Source organism: Lolium rigidum, chromosome 7, assembly GCF_022539505.1.
Source record: "Lolium rigidum isolate FL_2022 chromosome 7, APGP_CSIRO_Lrig_0.1, whole genome shotgun sequence".
Classification (NCBI taxonomy): domain Eukaryota; kingdom Viridiplantae; phylum Streptophyta; class Magnoliopsida; order Poales; family Poaceae; genus Lolium; species Lolium rigidum.
Genome location: NC_061514.1, coordinates 26,437,693 through 26,456,292, shown reverse-complemented (window position 1 = coordinate 26,456,292; position 18,600 = coordinate 26,437,693). Strand labels below are relative to the sequence as shown.

Genomic DNA, 18,600 nt, shown 5'->3' with positions numbered 1-18,600 from the left:
GGATGCCTTGGGCATCCCCAAGCTTAGACGCTTGAGTCTTCTTGAAATATGCAGGGATGAACTACGGGGGCATCCCCAAGCTTAGACTTTTCACTCTTCTTGATCATATATCATCCTCCTCTCTTGATCCTTGAAAACTTCCTTCACACCAAACTTCTCATAAACTTCATTAGAGGGGTTAGTACTCAAAAAACTTGAATTCACATTGATCCTGTAGTGACACATTGCAAGAACTCAATAAAACATTAGCTACAGCTCTCCACATCTAGAAAGCCTTGCTTAAAGTCCGCAAGAGACAATGCAAAAAACAGAGACAGAATCTGCCAAAACAGAACAGCCAGTAAAGACGAATTTTAAAGAGGTACTTCCGTTGCTCAAATCAGAAAACTCAAAACTGATGAAAGTTGCGTACATATCTGAGGAACACGCACATAAATTGGCATAATTTTTTGAGTTACCTACAGAGAAAACAGCCCAGATTCGTGACAGATAGAAATCTGTTTCTGCGCAGAAATCCAAATCTAGTATCAACCTTCGATTAGAGGCTTCACTTGGCACAACATTGCAATAAAATAAAGATAAGGAGAGGTTGCTACAGTAGTAACAACTTCCAAGACACAACAAAACAGTAGCAAAATAAATACATGGGTTATCTCCCAAGAAGTTCTTTCTTTATAGCCATTAAGATGGGCTCAGCAGTTTTAATGATGCACTCGCAAGAAATAAGAGCTGAAGCAAAAGAGAGCATCAAGAGGCAAATTCAAAACACATTTAAATCTAACATGTTTCCTATGCATAGGAATCTTGTACACAAATAAATTCATGAAGAACAAAGTGATAAGCATAAGAAGATAAAACAAGAGTAACTTCAAAATTTTAAGCATATAGAGAGGTGTTTTAGCACCATGAAAATTTCTACAACTATATTTTCCTCTCTCATAATAATTTTCAGTAGCTTCATGAACAAACTCAATAATATAACTATCACATATAGCATGCTTTTCATGATCCATAAACACATAATTTTTATCAAGCTCAAAAATAGTGCGATTAAAACTTTCAAACACACTTTAATCAATAATATAAAAAGATGGTTGATCAATCTCAAGAGATATGGGACTCATAGATAATGTCAAGACCTCTCCAATCCCATTTTCATTAGTAGTACAATTAATATTATCAAGTAACATAGGACCATCATCAAGAGCTTTATCATAAACATTTGCTACGCAAAATTCTTTAGTACCATGCATTTCAACATCAGGCACAAACAAAGCATTATCATAAGATTTATCAAAGTAGCATGGATTATCATAAATAACAGTAGCATAATTATTCTCACAAGTTTTACTCATAGGGGATATTTCAAGAGAATCCGCAGGAACATAACATTCAACCTCTTTCGGTAAGCATGGAGGACAATCAAATAGTGTAAGAGATAAAGAGTTACTCTCATTAGAAGGTTGGCATGGGTAGTTAATCCATTCTTCCTCCTTTTGTTCATCACTCTCCTCTTCTTTTTCATCCAATGAGCTTTCCCTCTTTTTCATCCAATGAGCTTTCAGGTTCATCAATTTTTTCTTCCACTGGTTCCTGCAAATTGTGAGTGCATTCTTGTGCATTAATGAGTCTCTCTTTATAATCAATGATATAAGGATTATCAGTGTAACTTTCATTGCAAAAATTAAGGATAGAAGAGACATAATCTTTAAGGTCCTTACAAACAACACAAGTTTCATAATTTTTAACCATGAAGGATTCTATCTCAGAGGCTCCCATAAATATGACAAATTGTTATACCTCTTCAAACCCAAAATGAATATAGCTATTCCGATTATAGTTCTTAATTAAAAATTCCTCACTAAAGCCACATTGAAATTTAAGATGTTTAGTGTCCTGTTGAGAGCAACGAGTTTATATCATGGCGTTTAAGCAAGATTTTAGCAATTGTATTCAATTTTTCTATCACAGCACTCATCACTTTTCCCGCTCTTGATTCTCTATAATTATTATAATATTCTATAAGCTCCAAGTAGGTTATGGGTTCTCCCATAACAGCAGTTTTTAATTTTTAGGTTTTTCAAATTTTTATGGATTTTTGGGTATATGAGAAAAGTAAAACAAAACAAAAACAAACTAGACAAAAGTAAACTAAGCAAAATAATACTAGACAGAAATAAACTAAGCACAAATAAACTAGACAAAAGTAAACTAAGCAAAACAAAATAAAACAAAATAAAAACAGAGAGAGAGGTAGAGTGTACTCCCCAGGTGAACTTATGAGTAGAGCTATGCCTCCCCGGTAACGGCGCCAGAAAACGGTCTTGATAACCCACAAGTATAGGGGATCGCGGTAGTCTTGGAGGGAAGTAAAACCCAAATTTATTGATTCGACACAAGGGGAGGTAAAGAATACTTATAAGCCTTAACAACTGAGTTGTCAAGTCAGCTGCACCTGGAAAAACACTAGTAACAGGGGTGATGTGAAAGCAGCAGTAGTATGAGAGCAATAGTAACAGTAACACAACAGCAGTAGCAATAACACAGGAGCAATGGCACCGGAAAATAGTTGATACTACTTCCAATGACATGTAGAACGAGTATATGATGATGAAAGATGGACCGGGGTTCCCAGCTATCTACACTAGTGGCAACTCTCCAATAACAAGTGTTGGGTGAACAAATTACAGTCGGGCAATTGATAGGATTGAAATAGCATTAAGACAAAATATCAAGATCATTAATCATGTAGGCATGTTTTCCATATATAGTCATACGTGCTCGCAATGAGAAACTTGTACAACATCTTTTGTCCTACCAGCCGGTGGCAGCCGGGCCTCTAGGGAATCTACTGGAAATTAAGGTACTCCTTTTAATAGAGCACCGGAGCAAAGCATTAACACTCGGTGAAAACATGTGATCCTCATATCTAAGCCTTTCCCTCCAGTTGTCCCAATTTCGTCACTTTGGGGCCTTTGGTTCCGGACATAGACATGTGCATACAACTTGTAGATACAATCTAAGCAATAAGTATAGAGCTCAAATCTAAGATCATGCCACTCGGGCCCTAGTGACAAGCATTAAACACAACAAGATTGCAGCAACAATAACTTCACAAACTTTGTAGATTGACAATCATAACGTAACGATTCATCGGATCCCGACAAACACAACACCGATTACATCAGATGAATCTCAATCATGTAAGGCGGCTCATGAGATCATTGTATTGAAGTACATGTGGGAGAGAATACCAACTAGCTACAGCTAGAACCCGTAGTCCATGGGGGAACTACTCACGGAGCATGATGGAGGCGGTGGCGTTGATGGAGATGGCTTCCGGGGGCACTTCCCCGTCCCGGCAGGGTGCCGGAACAGAGACTACTGTCCCCCGAATTGGAGTTTCGCGATGGTGGCGGCGCCCCTAGAGTCTTTCTGGAGTTTCGTCAATTGGTACTGCGTTTTTAGGTCGAAAGGGCTTAAATAGGCGAAGAGGCGGCGCAGGAGGGGCGACAGGGTGGCCCCACACCAGGACGGCGCGGCCAGGGTGTAGGCCGCGCGGCCCACATGTGTGGTGGCCCCCTGGCTCTCCTCCGACTCTCCTTCGGTGTTCTGGATGCTTCCGGGAAAAATAGGATGTTTGGCGTTGATTTCGTCGATTTCCGAGAATATTGCCCGAACAGCCTTTCTGGAACCAAAAACAACAGAAAACAGGAACTGGCACTGTTGCATCTTGTTATTAGGTTAGTTCCGGAAAACGCATAAAAACATTATAAAGTGCAAGCAAAACATGTAAGTATTGTCATAAAACAAGCATGGAACATCAGAAATTATGGATACGTTGGAGACGTATCAGCGCGCAGATTAGCGCCTGAATACATGGGCCGGCCCGAATCGGAAGTTCAGAGGCCCGAGAAACTCCCCGCACGGCCCCTATTAAAAGGGTTTGCGGAGGGGAGTTTGGTTCGCAAACCCTACTCCCCTCCGCCGCTCCGCCGCTGCCGCCGCTCCGCCGCCTAGGTCCGCTAGCTCCGACGAGCAATTGCCGTCGCCCCTCCGCCGCATAGCCGCCCGTAGAGGTCCGCATGGCTAGCCGCGGTAGCTCCTCTAGGGGAGGAGGAAGCTTGGGCGGCGGGGACTCGCCGCCGCGTCCGCCCGTATTCCGCACCGAGGCGGAGCGGCGGAAATGGGTCCGCTCGGAGGGCGCACGCAAGCACAGCGCCCGCCGGTGGACCAACAGGGGGCTCACGCCCCCGGGGAAGCTCGCCAGGTACGCGCTCGGAGGCGATGAGTCCTCCTCCGGCGGTTCGCGGCGTCCCCCTTCGTCCGAGTCGGAGGAGGAGGAGGAAGTGGAAGAGGCGGAGATGGTTGTCGTCGCGCAGCCTTCCACCGCCACCACCGCCGCCGCGCGTAGAGGCCGCCGGGCCTAATTTTGGGAAAAATTAGCTCGCACCGCTGCGGACAGTAATTATTTTAGCTTATTACTTCGTATTATGTAAACTTTGGAGCTAGAACTATCATCTATACGTGTTCATCGATGAATTCTCCCGCGAGATTTTTAATTTCGTGTTTTCAGTTCGTCTTTTACGGTTTCTGTTTTGCGCCACTGCCAAAATCGCACAAACTCTGGATACTTTGTTTTCGGTTTCAACCTTTTCGGGCTCTGTTAGAGATGCTCTAAGAATGTTATCTTTAGATTTGGTGTTGGTGAAGGACTGAGGGGCTGAGGGCCTACTGATCGAGTCTGAAACATTCGTCCACTCCTTTCTTTGTCGTCACCAGAAGCAAGCCGTATAAGGACTTCCAGGACTCTTGCAGCAGAAGCAACGCGTATGATTATGTCAACATCATATGAAATGTCATTGTTCTGTTAACATCATCTGGTCAATATGTCTCGTTGCGCCCGGCTACGGAGGAAGTACCAAAATGCCAACGCGTAGCTCAAATGCGTATTCCTGCAAAATTTAGCGTGGAGTACTCATTTTTGTGCACTGTCAAACACAAAAAGTCGATGTTCCAATGTTCTAGAAACTAGCATCTTTAAACGTGAGCCAGAAGTTCCATCACATTTTCGTGCAAATATTTTACTGTGACCAAACTCAAATCAACAAGCTGGCGGGATGGCAAATATCCGAGTTGTTATTTTTTACATTGTTTCCAAATATATTGAAATTAGTTACTTTCTTTCACTAATGTAACACGTTTTAGATATTTTAAAGTGGACTAAAGATACAAACTAAAATGAGTGAACTACACACTAAAACGTCTAGAGCGGAAAATCGAGTAGTAAAAACAAATAAACGACTTTGCTTATACAAGCCAACCAGTACGCGAGGCTCTCGCGATCTAGGTCTTCTCGCCTCCTACCGCTGCCGCAGCTGATCTGCCCCGCCTCTGTGGCCTTCGGGCCATGGGGGTGCGGTGGATCGCGGCCCTCGTCGGCGGGAGGGCTTCACCCCCTGTTTTGTGGGTTCCGTTCTCTGTTTGTAGGGTCAAAGTTTGTAGGGGCGGCGCTCAGGTGGTGGTGGCGCCGCCTCGTGCAATAAGACCTCCCCGGCTTCAACCCCATCTCGGCGACAACGTCGAGAGGCTTGTGGGAGTGGTGTCGTCTTCGAGATTTTCGTCTGGTTGTGGGGATCTTCGGATCGTCAAGGAGCTTCAGCGGCAGTTCATCCGTCTTCTTCGTCTTCGAAACAGATGTGGTCTTCTTGACCCGTTCGGCGACTTCCCGTCCGCAACCAACAATATCAAACCGAGTCAGGGAGGAATGGCAGCGGCGGCGCGCCGTCGACACGGTCTAGAGGCTGAAGATGAAGGGCTTCTCAAGGATCACGTTGTAATTTTCGTTTTTCTTGGGATGCTTTGTACTGTTCGCTGTTTCTTTTAATGTTAGTGTCCTATTCGCAAAAAAAGAGTAGTAAAAACAAATAACAGTAGAAACATTGGTGATAAATTTGTTCCAATATTCCCTTTGAGCCTTTCCACCAAAAGAGGAAGTCTTATTTCCAATATGGTATCCTTGAGTACGTTCACCGAACCTAAGTTTGAGTCAATCTTCACAACTCAAGTAAAGCCTCCCAAGTAATTACCATAAAAAGCTTCAATCTTGGGAAAATCTCCACAACTTAATTGAGGCTCCCACGACCTACCAAGGTCAAGACGTCTAGGGGGTGAAAATCCAAGAAGAACAAGCACCTGAGAGTAATTAGCTCACACACTTTCACCAACCGAATATCAGTGGAGAACTCAAACCAATGCAATGAAAAGAACACCCGAGGTGCTAAATACTTCTCTCCCAAGTCCCACCAAAACAACACAAGTTATGGAGGAATATTAGAAGACGAACAAAGGAGGAAATCCATACAAGAATCCAAGATCTAGATCCAATAACTTCCCCTCACAAAGAGGAGAGATCAATCGGTGGACAAGCATATCTATATCTCTTCTATGTTTTCCCTCAAGAAGATGCAAGAACAATCGAGAGAGATTAAGAGGTTGCAAGGTTGCTGAGAATATAAAATAGAGAGCAAAACTTGTTTAGAATGTTGGGAAACCATTTGGGGAGAAGAATCCTTTAAATGCTGGACGTATCCTAGTACCGTCGGAGTCCCAAGGCATCCAGAGCGCCCAAACGCACTCCTGTTCCTGGACATCCCATACTAATCCACTACTAGTTCGGTACTACGAGACCTGCAGTACCAGTCCACAAAATGCACGTTTCGGTACTACCAGACTTCCCTTGGGTACTACCGAGATCAGACCCAATACTACCTAACACTCTGCATGAAAACAACAAAACCTTTTGCATTGGGATTCCGATTTCAATGATCTTTGATTGTTGGAATCACAACAACGAGATTGCAACTTCCCAGAGAGAAAGGTTTGACATCTCCATAAATTAAAGACGAATTAGTAAACCTCCAAAACAAAACAAAACAATATATTGAGCATGCAAACTCCGATTAAGATGTTGGAAAGGTAAAGACAGTAACCAAAATAATACTACCTCCGTTCTAAAATATATGTCACAATTTTTCCGAGACACAAATGTTTAGTTGTAGATACATTTAAATCTAGATAAAGTTGTGACTCTTATTTTAGAACCGAGGGCATACCAAGTAGATGGACATGTGTAGCCTCCCTCATAGAATAACAGGTAAATACTCCAACATAAAAATACAATAAGGTTTTCATACGAAATTCATTTTGATGACCTAGAACTTGTCATGTGAATAACCAATAACTCTAAATCCTTAGATGGATAAGATCGAAATAACAACATATAAATATGATGCCAAGGGCACAAAGTTTTGAGATCTCTCCGAATGATATAATCAAGTTAATTACTCACGCGAGATTTCCTCTTGATACTACGGCTATCCATCATAAAACCCGGTCTCCAAAATAACAACATGACACCAGTACAAGAACTATCAAGGAATTTTTTTTTGCCTTGTGCATTCTACTTAAAATAGATGATCAAGATCTTGACATCCTCAAGTTGAATCACCTTTCTTGATCGTGCTTTGTTGGCGAACTCCACTATGGAAGAGCCTCTTCTTGGAAACATCTTTACATGTCCATTATTCCAAATGGATGGTCAACTTCAAGCAAACAATATCTTTTAGATATCTCATCTCAGTGACCACACCTTGACGTCATTTTCTCGTAGGCTATATGAGATCTTCCTACCGGTGCAAGCCCGTGGAGTAAAATCTAACCCCCCACATAGAAACACCATACACGTATATCGTAGGGCCAGCCCGACAAAATTTGAGGCCCTATGCGAAACTCTGAAATGGGCCTCGTACTGGAAAATAAACTAATAAATAGAAATATCGTATGTCTCATAATGTCTTACACATCGATTAAATATTTTATAACAGTACATTAAAGATAAAAAAATGGAATGCTAATAATCTGTTAAAAATTTAATGTACTTAATATATATGTACTACTACAACACAAACAAAGTTACTCACTTGTTGGCTAGCACATGTTATAATTTTTTTGCAATGCCTAGAGAGTTCGAGGGATCGATTCTTAACTTTTGCATTTATCTTTTTTTCTCATGCTGAAGGCTTTCCATGGTTCCAAGGATTGGACCTTTGCGCCCAGGTGAACACGGCAGAGTCACCCTTCACTATTTTGGGCCCTGTGCGACACTCATGATGCATCTAAAATGCATATATATTATTTATAGTTTATTATTTCATATTCCATCATTATTTATTTATATATAAGGTTTTATCATATTTTGGGGGATTTTCCTATAAGATTCCCTTTTATTTTTGTTATAACCTCACAGGGCAAAAAACTTGTTTTTCTATTTTTCATTTTCAGGGACCTTCATGAACTTAAATTGACCTGTGATTTTTCTACATGATTATTTTACGAAGAAAAAAGGTATGGATCACTTGGACCTCACCTGGGTCAGTCAGAGGGCCGAGAGAGGTGTGGTGGCGTGGCCTGATACCCTGTCGCACCACCACCACCTGTTTTGCCCTCGTGGCTCCTTTGTCGTCCATGTTCGTATCTATCTCTTCGTATTGACCTAAAATCTTCTAAAAAAGGGATTCCGATCGTGATCCAAAGGGGCGACGAATCACGGAACAGAAACACCAAAACGGTGGCAGCAGAGCAAAGATTAGAGGAGGAAACATCGCCAAAACGGCACTGGCTCGCATCTCTAACCTCTCCAACAACATCTACTTCATCTCCATGGTGAAGTGGGAGTAGTCCACCCACGGACTACGAATTGGTGGTAGTAGATCTCTCTCTCTTTCTCTCTCCCACTCTCTCTAGTTCTTCAATGATTCTATAGCCACATGAGCTGCCCTCATGATTGTGACAATCTATATGTAACCCCTTTGTGTTGGATCTTTGGTTTTTATTGACATTGGTCTTTGAGATTGCAATTTCCACTTTGTGTTTTATGTATTAGTAGATGTACATTTTGCACCCAGTTCTTGAGTACAAGTTTTGATCCAACTAGTATGATAGGCCATGTGAGGGGTAACGTGTGCATTAGTTGAGGTAACATGGTAGTATGGAACTAGACAGTGAGCAAAATTTATGGGTCCTACTATTGTTTTTACCTTTTCTTTGTTGCCTCACTAGGGATACATGAATGCATGTGTTACAATCACCAAGTGGCCAACAACAGTGATCTCATATCTTTTGAGGTAGCATATTTGATATTCAACATCATGTCATAGAAGCAAATGCAATACTCTATTTATCTTAAATCTAGTTTGCGGAGTTTTCTCTTACTAAAGGTATTTGTGAGATGTGTAGTATCATCTTAACCATAGGACATGATGCAGATATAAGTACTTATCGAACACATATTGAATTGACATCAATACTACGTATTTATTTTGCCTATTTGATTCTATCATGTTTATAAGAGAGTAGACAAACAAACCCATGAACCACTTTCCATTTTTAATCATAAAAAACATCTTTTACTTGCATTACATAGCTTTGCAATGTCAAAACTTAATTAATCCGAAAATACAAAAACATTTATCTTTCTTGCACTTAGGTCTTTCATATAAACTACCATGCTACTTTATTCTTCAATACCATTTATTTACCTTTCATATTGAATATACTTTATTTACTTTTCAACATATTTACGTTTTTTACTTTACTTTATTATTTGTTTTAAATTCTAATATAACCTTGTGTTTGACAACCACTTGGTGGAGTTGGGAACACAATGCAACACTACTTTGTTTTGTAGGTTGTTAGAAGAGGAAAGAGAAGTACAATTACTACTAGTGTTTCTCCGAGAGTTTTATATAAACCCTTGAGTTACCCTTGTATGGAATAAGCCCTTTCTTTAAGTCCCAACAATATGGTACCCTAGTGAATCTGGTGCCATCAACTCATGTCGGCGCAGGCTTGATATATCATGGGTTAGTTCACAAATCACCCTTGACATTTGCACCATACCATGAGATCACTTGATCCTACTTGATCCCATTTGGTACATCGTGTAGTTCACAAAGCAATTATCTTGATCAACCTCGTATCATTTCTTCTTGATTTATTATTATGATGTCTTGAAGATAGACATGACTTCCCACTCAACTGTATTCTTCAATCACATGACCATTTTTTTTTGGATCACACCTTAAATAACATCTTGGTCGTCACTTCATTGTCTATGGAAAAAACCTTCAAGTTTAAGTCAATGCAAACATTAATCCAGAGGAATTTCCATTAGTTATGAAAACCACATATGTGAGCTCAATGCACTTTCAGGACTTGTTACTTTTTCGTAATAGTGTCCCAAATATATGTAATAAGGAAACTAATTACACCATAATCGTCCAGACGTGTGGCATTTGACCGAAAAAATAAAAATAAAACCCTGTAAAATATTGAAATTGCAAGCAACTCACGGGGAGTAAACCTTTGGAGAAGAATCCACCGCAACTCGCAACGCCCGCGCTGTCAAGCTAAATGAAACATAAATAAATGATAACATTCCTATAATTAGCCAATAAAATTAATGGTAAACATCGAATTAGATTTGCTATGAATGTACTGCCATATGTGCAAATCTTTATTTTAATAGTTGGCTATGATTGTGCTGGATTGCTCTCCTATGATCCTTTGGAGAGGATAGAGAAAAACGCGCCTTTCAAGAGATTCTAGAAAGGAGTAATGCTAGTAAGTGATGCCAAAATACCTATTTCTTTGAATATTTTGCTTAGATAAAAATTTATCGTGCAATGTGTAATATTAAAAGAATGTAGGTGATCAAATGTACAAGAACCCAATTTTTCTGTCGTGCTTGAATTTTCATCAAAATTTCATTATAATTACAGATGGAAAAATATGAGTTGTTACTTTTCACTGATATTCTTACCCTAATATATTAAAGTAGGAAAAAGGTACATCGGAATTATCTTGACGTGGAAAAGTTTTCCCAAAAACCTAGAAGAGCCCCTAATAAATAGTGGAATTATAAGCAACTCCCCGGGAATAAAATCTTTGGAGCAGAATCGTTCGCCTCTCTAAATGCACTTGCTGTCAAGCCGATGGAAATAGAAAGGAATAATGGTAAACATTATATTGGATCGACTCTAAAAGTAATCCCATGTGTGTCAATCTTATTTAATACTCCCTCCGTTCCTTTTTAATTGACTCGGATTTAGTACAAGTTTGTACTAAATCCGAGTCAATTAAAAAAGAACGGAGGGAGTAATTGGCTAGGAAAGTACTAGATTGCTCTCCTATGGTACTTTTGTGCGCGCAAAATAATACGCGTTTTAAAAGAATCTGGAAAAGAGTAATACTAGTAAATGCTGCACAAATACACATTTATTGGAATTATTGTATGCAATATATATTTATTGTGCACCTTCAATCGCAAAAAGAATGTGCGTGTTCAAATGTACAAGAAACCTGTATTTTTGCAGGTGCTAAAATTTCCATCAAATATTCATGATAATTTCCCACAAGTGTGTTCAAATACTCACTTGTTACTCAACTAAAGTCAACATATGTAAAAAATCTGAGTTGTTACGTTTTGTCTTCTCAAATATATTAATTTTTTTATGAGAATCATCCAGGTTGCCCCAAAAACCCAAAAATCCAATAAAACATAGAAATTACAAGCTAGTACTCATGATTGTATTCTGGAATGGAATGCTGCTAGTGAATGTTGCCAGAATAAGCATTTGTGCAAAGTATTCATGTTTTTCATTATCAAACAGGAAAAAGGTTATTGTTCAAATGTATTAGAAACCGGCATTTTTCAGCTCGCGTCTAAATATCAAATTACATTGACAATTCCCTTTAGGTATATTCGATTTTTTCTTGGACTAGTGTCAAGTCAACAGCCGCAAAAATGTGAGTTATTGTTTTTCTTTAAGAGTTCCAAATATATTAAATACGAAAATGAATTACACTAGGAACATCTAGATATGGGTCAATTTTTCTTCAAAAACCATAAACCCCCTGCAAAAAATAAAAATTATAAGTGAACCCTAGAAGCAAGTATTTAGATCGAACAGAATCCGCCGCTTCTCAAAACTGCCCCACTACCACTTCCAAATAAGATTTATGTGCAAAATATCCATGTTTGTACATTTCGAAACATGAAATAGCTTATTTTGTTGAAATTACTTAACCCGAGATTTTTCCAGCTCTTGTCAAAATTTCCATCAAATTACTTGACAATTTCCTACGGGTTTATTCAAAATTTTCTTCTGACTTGTCTCAAGTCAATAATTGAAAAAATTCGAGTCGTTGCTTTTTCTTTGACGTTGTTCCTAAATATATTAAATAAGAAAATAAATTGCACCAGAAACATCTAAACTTGGGACAATTATTCTTAAAAAGCAACCTGTGCAAAAAACAAAAAATTACAAGCGAACCCTTGCGAGCGAATATTTAGAGCCGCCGCTCAAAACGCCCTGCTGTCATGGTATGAGAAATAGAAAGGAGTAATGTCATTCTTAAAGTTAGCCGAACAAAACTAATTGGTAAACATTGAATTGGATTGGCTATGAGAGTACTGCTAGATGCACAAATCTTTCTTTTTAATATTTAAAATAGGAAGATTATTCGTGGAGTTAAATATCCATGTTTGTACATTGTGAAACATGAAATAGCTTATTGCTGAAATTACTGAAACCGAGATTTTTCAGCTCTTGTCAAAATTTCCATCAAATAACTTGATAATTTTCTATGGGTTTATTCGAATTTTTTTGTGACTGTTCTCAAGTCAACAATTGATTTTTTTTGAGTCGTTGTTCCTAAATATATTAAATAAGAAAATAAATTACACCAAAAACATCTAAACTTGGGACAACTATTCTTAAAAAGCAACACCTGAAAAATATAAAAATTACAAGCGAACCCTTGCGAGCAAATATTTAGAGCCGCCGCTCAAAACGGCTCGCCGCCATCAAGGTACGAGAAATAGAAATGAGTAATGCCATTCTTAAAGTTAGCCAAACAAAACCAATTGGTAAACATTGAATTAGATTGGCTATGAGAGTACTGCCAGATGTGCAAATCTTTTTTTAAATATTTACAATAGGAAGATTATTTGTAGAGTTAAATAATTGGCTTATAGGTACTACGGGATGCAAGCAAGGATTCTCTACGCGTGATTTACATAGGAAAACGACCCAGCGAAAATATTTCTCTCACGGTATTATTATACTATCTGTTTGTTTTCAACCTAGCAACACAGATAAGAAGAAATCCAAGGGAAGGCAACGCGTTGAGATAATAAACACAAAAAGCTCCTCTGTTTTTTCTGTTTATTCCTCGAGTTTGTTTTGCTTCGCCGATCGCACGAGCGAGTGCAACTTCGGGGGAGAGAGAGAGAGGGGAGAAGATGGTGTCGGCGGCGGAGGCGGCGCTGCTGCGCGCGAAGGCGAGCCAGCTCCGGGAGGCGATGCGGAGGAGCGAGGCCGTGCGAGAGGAGTCGGCGGCGGCCGTCGCCTCCGTCGGGGGCCGCATGGCCGCCGTCGACGACGCCGTGCGCCCCGCCCAGGTACGTGCCCGAGGCCGATCACTCTCCTCGCTCATACGACTTGCTCACCTCAGTTTGGCTGCGCGCGCGAGTTGCAGGCGAGGACGTCGAGCGCGTCCAAGGTGCACGACAACGTCGCCAAGAGCCTCCAGGCCGTCCAGGACGTCGTGCGCCAGTTCGACCTCGTCCGCGAGGTACGTTCGATGATTACTCTGCCTTGATTGGTTTTGCGGCACGCCGTCGACCGTCGTCGTCCCTACGCGCGCGCCGCCGCCGGCAGCAATGGCGTCGTGTCCGCTTCTAGACCAGAGCAATGGGAAGTCCTAATCGGCCAGTCCTTCCCGTCCGTTGATCGGTTCGACGCCGAGTTTTCTCCGGCCCAGCAGTAGGCGCGAGGCCCAGGTGCTTGTACTGGCCCAATGGACAATGCTGCCGCCATAAAGGCCATATTCGGCATGGGCTTTTTCCCCTCGTGAAAAAAAACACAATCGCGGTGGCCGGCGGCGCCGTTCCACCCAATGGCGCGGGTCCCTTGCCAGGTGAGCCGGCGGGAGCGCCACTCCGCCACATACCCTAACCCTGCCGCCCTGAATTGGTCGGCCGGCGCGGAGCGCACCCCGGCGTTCGCTGCTGCGTCTCTAGGTATGTGGATTCTCCGAGCCGCCGGCGCAGTGCTCAGTGATTTCGCTCGCGGTTTCTGAATCGGCTTGGGCGGGATTCATATGACTGTAGCGTAGCAAGAAGCTCGGGTGTTAGAATTAGACCTGCTGTAATTTTGGCAGTGTCATGGCCTGAATTTCGAGATACTTCACTGGCTTAACTGCCCATTCCTGGAGAAGAGCAGAATTTGACAGCTCCGGGGCATCGACGCCACCTTGTTTTGAACTTGTCGCGTTGGCCCATTTTGGTGTATCATTTCAACAGATGTGGCTAGTTTCATATGGGCTGTAACGATAAACTCTCTCATACCATAACTGAGTAGAGCTAGCTGTTCGTTTTATGAACAGCCATTGCCATGTTGTTAGATCATGCTAATGTTTAACTGAACTTCATACTGCGCAGGCAGAGTCCGTTATATTGGACGGTCCGAGCAAGGGTATCAGCGCCTACCTCGACGCGGTCGACAAACTGAGAGGCGCCGAGGACTTCTTCACTTCAAAGATAAGCTGCAAAGCTGGCGACGACGTGCTCAGACGTGTCGACGAGCTGCTCCCTAAAGCGGCTGCTGAGCTGGAGACCGAGTTCAGTAGGCTGCTATCCAAATGCAGGTTCGGTTCTCCGTTTGCTTAGACTCAAACGCATACTTGTCGCGTGTTTATAGATGATCTGATGGGAAACTATCTCTACGGTTTTTCGACGTTTGGTTATAGCAAACCTGTAGAGCTCGAGCTTCTGCTCAACTGTCTTCCGAGTCGTTCATCGTCCAAAGATTCTGCTGAAGGTCGGCTGAACGCGGGGGCAGCGTGCTCTCTTCCTACACTTGTTGAGCCCCGTTACATGCCTTTGCTCTCGAAGTTGGTTCAGAAATCAGTTGAACTTGGTCACCATAAACAGTTCCTGAGAATATACAGGTGCAAGCTTCTAGACATCACAAACTGTCGGACATACTTGCAGTATACTGTTAATATATTTCAAGATTTGTGTACTCATAACGTTTTCCTTCAATCTTCCAGAGATATCCGTAGTTCAACATTGGAACTTACCCTTAAGCAGTTGGGAGTTGAATATGTTAAGGCAGAAGAAGTGCATAATGTGCAGATTGAGAGCCTGAATGCTAAAATTGCTCAGTGGATCCAGTGTTTGCAAATTGCGGTGATGTTCATGAACTTTGACCACATAAGGTTTAACTGGAAATGACGTTTATCAATAATAGTTGGCTATTTTTTGTACAGGTAAAATTGCTTTTTGCTAGTGAACGCATACTGTGTGATCAAGTCTTTAAAGGAAATCATGGATCGAAAGACCACTGCTTCGCTGCAGTAACGTCCAAAAGTCTCTTGACTCTACTCAGCTTTGGAGAAGCTATTGCTAAATCCAAATCATCACCAGAGAAAGTATTTTCGCTGCTAGATATGTTTGAGGCGACATTGGAAATTCAGTCCGAGGTGAATTTTCTACTGCAGATGTGCAGCCACTGGTAGTCCTTTTATCTATCGGACGAAATGCTGTGAATGCCACTATTCATATTTACCATACCTAGACTAATGCTGTTCCCCAACAGAGTGCTTATTACATGCATTGCATATGCTATATGTAGATTTTTGGCAATAATTGAGAATGTCCCTCTTGACCACGTACCCTTTTTTTGTCTGACAAATTGCAGTTAGACCTTTACAAAAGAAAATGTAGGCTTTGATATACAATAACGACCTGTGATAATTCAGACACATAGTCATGTAGGTTTAGATTGACAAATAACATAAATTTTAATCACGGGACTGTAGGCATTGGTTTAGATATGCATGCCCTTATTTCTTCAGTTAAATTTGTATATACTATGTGCGATAATTAAACTTGTAACTGAAGTTTCTCCCGTGGTGATTGCAATTAATGTTGATGATTAGGCCCTGAAAAATTATAGTATCTCCTGCAAAGTTTTGATATCGTGTAAAATTTTATAGTTCTACTATGTAGTGACTGAGATTCTTCAAATGTGATCAGTTTATCTTCTTGTTTCGATAAACTGGATTTTTTTGAGTGTAAACGGTGGGAGAGAATCCCACTACAATTTTAATAAATAAACTGGAAAAACTGTGTGGGAAAATGCCCTCCTTGCTAGTTTCTAGCTGCAGCTATCTTTTTTGTCACTGTGCTTGATTAAATAACAATGAAACTTAATTTTTTTGGGTTTGTTAATAATGCATATGCTCCTCATAATATATATTACGTGCACGAGCGTGTGGTGGGCAGCATTTGCATGGTATTTGAATTTTAAGGTGTATTTTCATTTGTTGGCTATTGTTAGGTTGAGGCAGTCTTTGCGGGTGATGAATGCTCTGAAAACCGTAAATCTGCAATTAGTTTGGTCAAATGTTTAGCAGAAGCAACAAAAAAGACTCTTGGTGACTTCAAAGACAACATTGCGAAGGAGGGGCCTAAGAGTACGACTACTGACGGGGATGTGCATCCTGTTACCAGCTATGTTGGAAACTATATCAAGTTTCTTTTTGAGTGAGTGAAATGAATATATTTCTTAAACATAACCTCCATTACAATTAGCAAAGATCTTTCTTTCTAAAACATATATAAATTTATGCAGCTATCAGTCATCTCTGAAGCTGATCTTTCAAGAATCCAGCAATGGAGACGGAACAAATTCTGGGCTGGTCTCTGAATTCACTGGTGTTGTGCATGCTCTAGAGACCAATTTAGATGTAAAAGCAAAGCAATACAAAGATCTTGCTCTGGGAAATCTGTTCTTAATGAATAACATCAGCTATATTGTCAGGTCTATCTGCAGGTATATAAAAAACACACAATGAAAGAGAGTAAGAAATTGAGATCTCATTTAATTGGATGGAATAATCATTTTCTTGTTCTCAGTTCAAAAGTCAAGGATTTATTTGATGATGATTGGGTTCAAAGACGCCGAAGGATTGTGCAGCAACATGCTACTCAGTACAAGAGAGTGGCATGGGCGAAGGTCTGATAATCAAAAGCTCAACCTTCCTTGGCAACACAATGCATGCTCGCATCTTTTGCAGTTCCGTCGATGAACATGTTTGTTTACCTTTTCACCGTATTTCTTTTTTATTTCATGAACTGCATGCAGGTATTGGATTGTCTCTCATCTCAAGGTCTAACTTCATCAGTAGGTTCTGCTATAGAAGGTACTCTAGGAAGTATTGGATCCTATAGCGGTACAACTTCCACATCTGTTATCAAGGCAAGGTTAGACCGTAGTTCTCAATGCGCTCTATATTATACTCTTTCATAGTGTTTTGCCTTGGCTATTTCTTATGGTGTTTCTTCCCAATATTATCAGATTCAGGTCTTTCAACAAGCAATTTGAAGAGGTCTGTCAAACGCAGATAAACTGGGCTGTTCCTGATAAGGAATTACGCGATAATCTTATCCTCACGGTTGCCGAAATTCTGTCGCCAGCTTATAGATCTTTCCTGAAGCGCTTTGGGTATTTCCCTCATCTTGCTTGATTACATTCTGCTTTGTTTTCCACTATGTGTCATTATATTTCTCCTTGCTAATCATGAATGAGTTTACTAGATTATTAGGTGCAAAATTTTGAAATAGCCACTTGCCAATGTTCCTTTTCCCCTTCCTTTCTGCAAGGTTTTGAACCAGTGTCACATAATGTAAAGGTGCATTGGTATTAAGTGGTAATGACATGAGTACTTCACCATTGTTTAGTATATCAGTAAATATCATAACCATTCTGGACTTACTGTTGTGGTGGATGATCATGTCAGGGATCAACACCAGTGGCGATATTACTTGATATGTACAGAAAAAAACTCCATACCAGTTGGTGTGCTAGCTAGGATTATGGCTAATGTTAGGTTCAGCGGTATTAACGGATCATGCTGTATTGTGGTTTTGGATCTAGTTTTCAGATGGGAAAGAAGGAATTGCTTGATCTTAAAAACCTGTAGTATACTTTGAACAGAAGTATCATGTGAACCTACATCCGCTTCACATCTTTCTAACACTGGCATTGTCCAGTTCAGTTGCAAAACACAAAGCAAGTACTGCTAAGTTTGATTACTAAACGCATAGCGTAACAAGTTTCTCTCGCTTATAAATTCGAATCCATATTGTCATTGCGATTTACTCTTTTATTCATCACACAGGCCTCTTGTTGAGAACAGCCATAATGCTTCAAAATATATGAAGTACACTCCGGAAGCACTTGAGCAAGAACTTGGTAATCTGTTTGCAAAGAAGTCACTACAAAAGTGAACAGAGACACTGATTCCACCATGCATTCTAATTTAACAGTTAGTTAGAAGCTATTTCTGTAGTTGCATCTGCGCTACATTTAGATTAAGATGATGACGCTGAGTCGCTGATGTTGATGATCACATTATTATATGTCTTCTGGCTGGAATATTTATTCCTCTTCGCTCCAAGTTTTGCAC

The 18,600-nt window shown here is 40.7% G+C and overlaps 1 protein-coding gene across 2 annotated transcripts; it reads left to right on the top strand.

Moving 5' to 3' along the window:
* The first annotated feature begins 13,351 nt into the window (after positions 1-13,351).
* Positions 13,352-18,600, top strand: LOC124675816 (exocyst complex component EXO70A1-like). Of its 2 annotated transcripts, none has more exons than XM_047211888.1 (11): positions 13,352-13,525; positions 13,603-13,698; positions 14,567-14,772; positions 14,875-15,316; positions 15,397-15,609; positions 16,470-16,675; positions 16,764-16,964; positions 17,048-17,147; positions 17,277-17,395; positions 17,490-17,636; positions 18,313-18,600. In XM_047211888.1, exons 1-11 carry the CDS (start codon positions 13,367-13,369, stop codon positions 18,419-18,421), a joined length of 1,998 nt encoding a protein of 665 aa, XP_047067844.1. In that variant the 5' UTR covers positions 13,352-13,366; the 3' UTR covers positions 18,422-18,600. The 2 variants fall into 2 exon arrangements, with proteins under 2 accessions (XP_047067844.1, XP_047067845.1); XM_047211889.1 differs by lacking the exon at positions 18,313-18,600 and having other exon boundaries at positions 14,875-15,075; positions 15,178-15,316; positions 17,490-18,070.

Excerpts from the sequence above, each read along its gene's own strand:
- LOC124675816 (XM_047211888.1), top strand. The coding sequence starts at position 13,367 with ATGGTGTCGGCGGCGGAGGCGGCGCTGCTGCGCGCGAAGGCGAGCCAG. Across the intron at positions 13,699-14,566 it reads AGTTCGACCTCGTCCGCGAG|GCAGAGTCCGTTATATTGGA; the intron begins GTACGTTCGATG and ends CATACTGCGCAG. Across the intron at positions 16,965-17,047 it reads ATTGTCAGGTCTATCTGCAG|TTCAAAAGTCAAGGATTTAT; the intron begins GTATATAAAAAA and ends TCTTGTTCTCAG.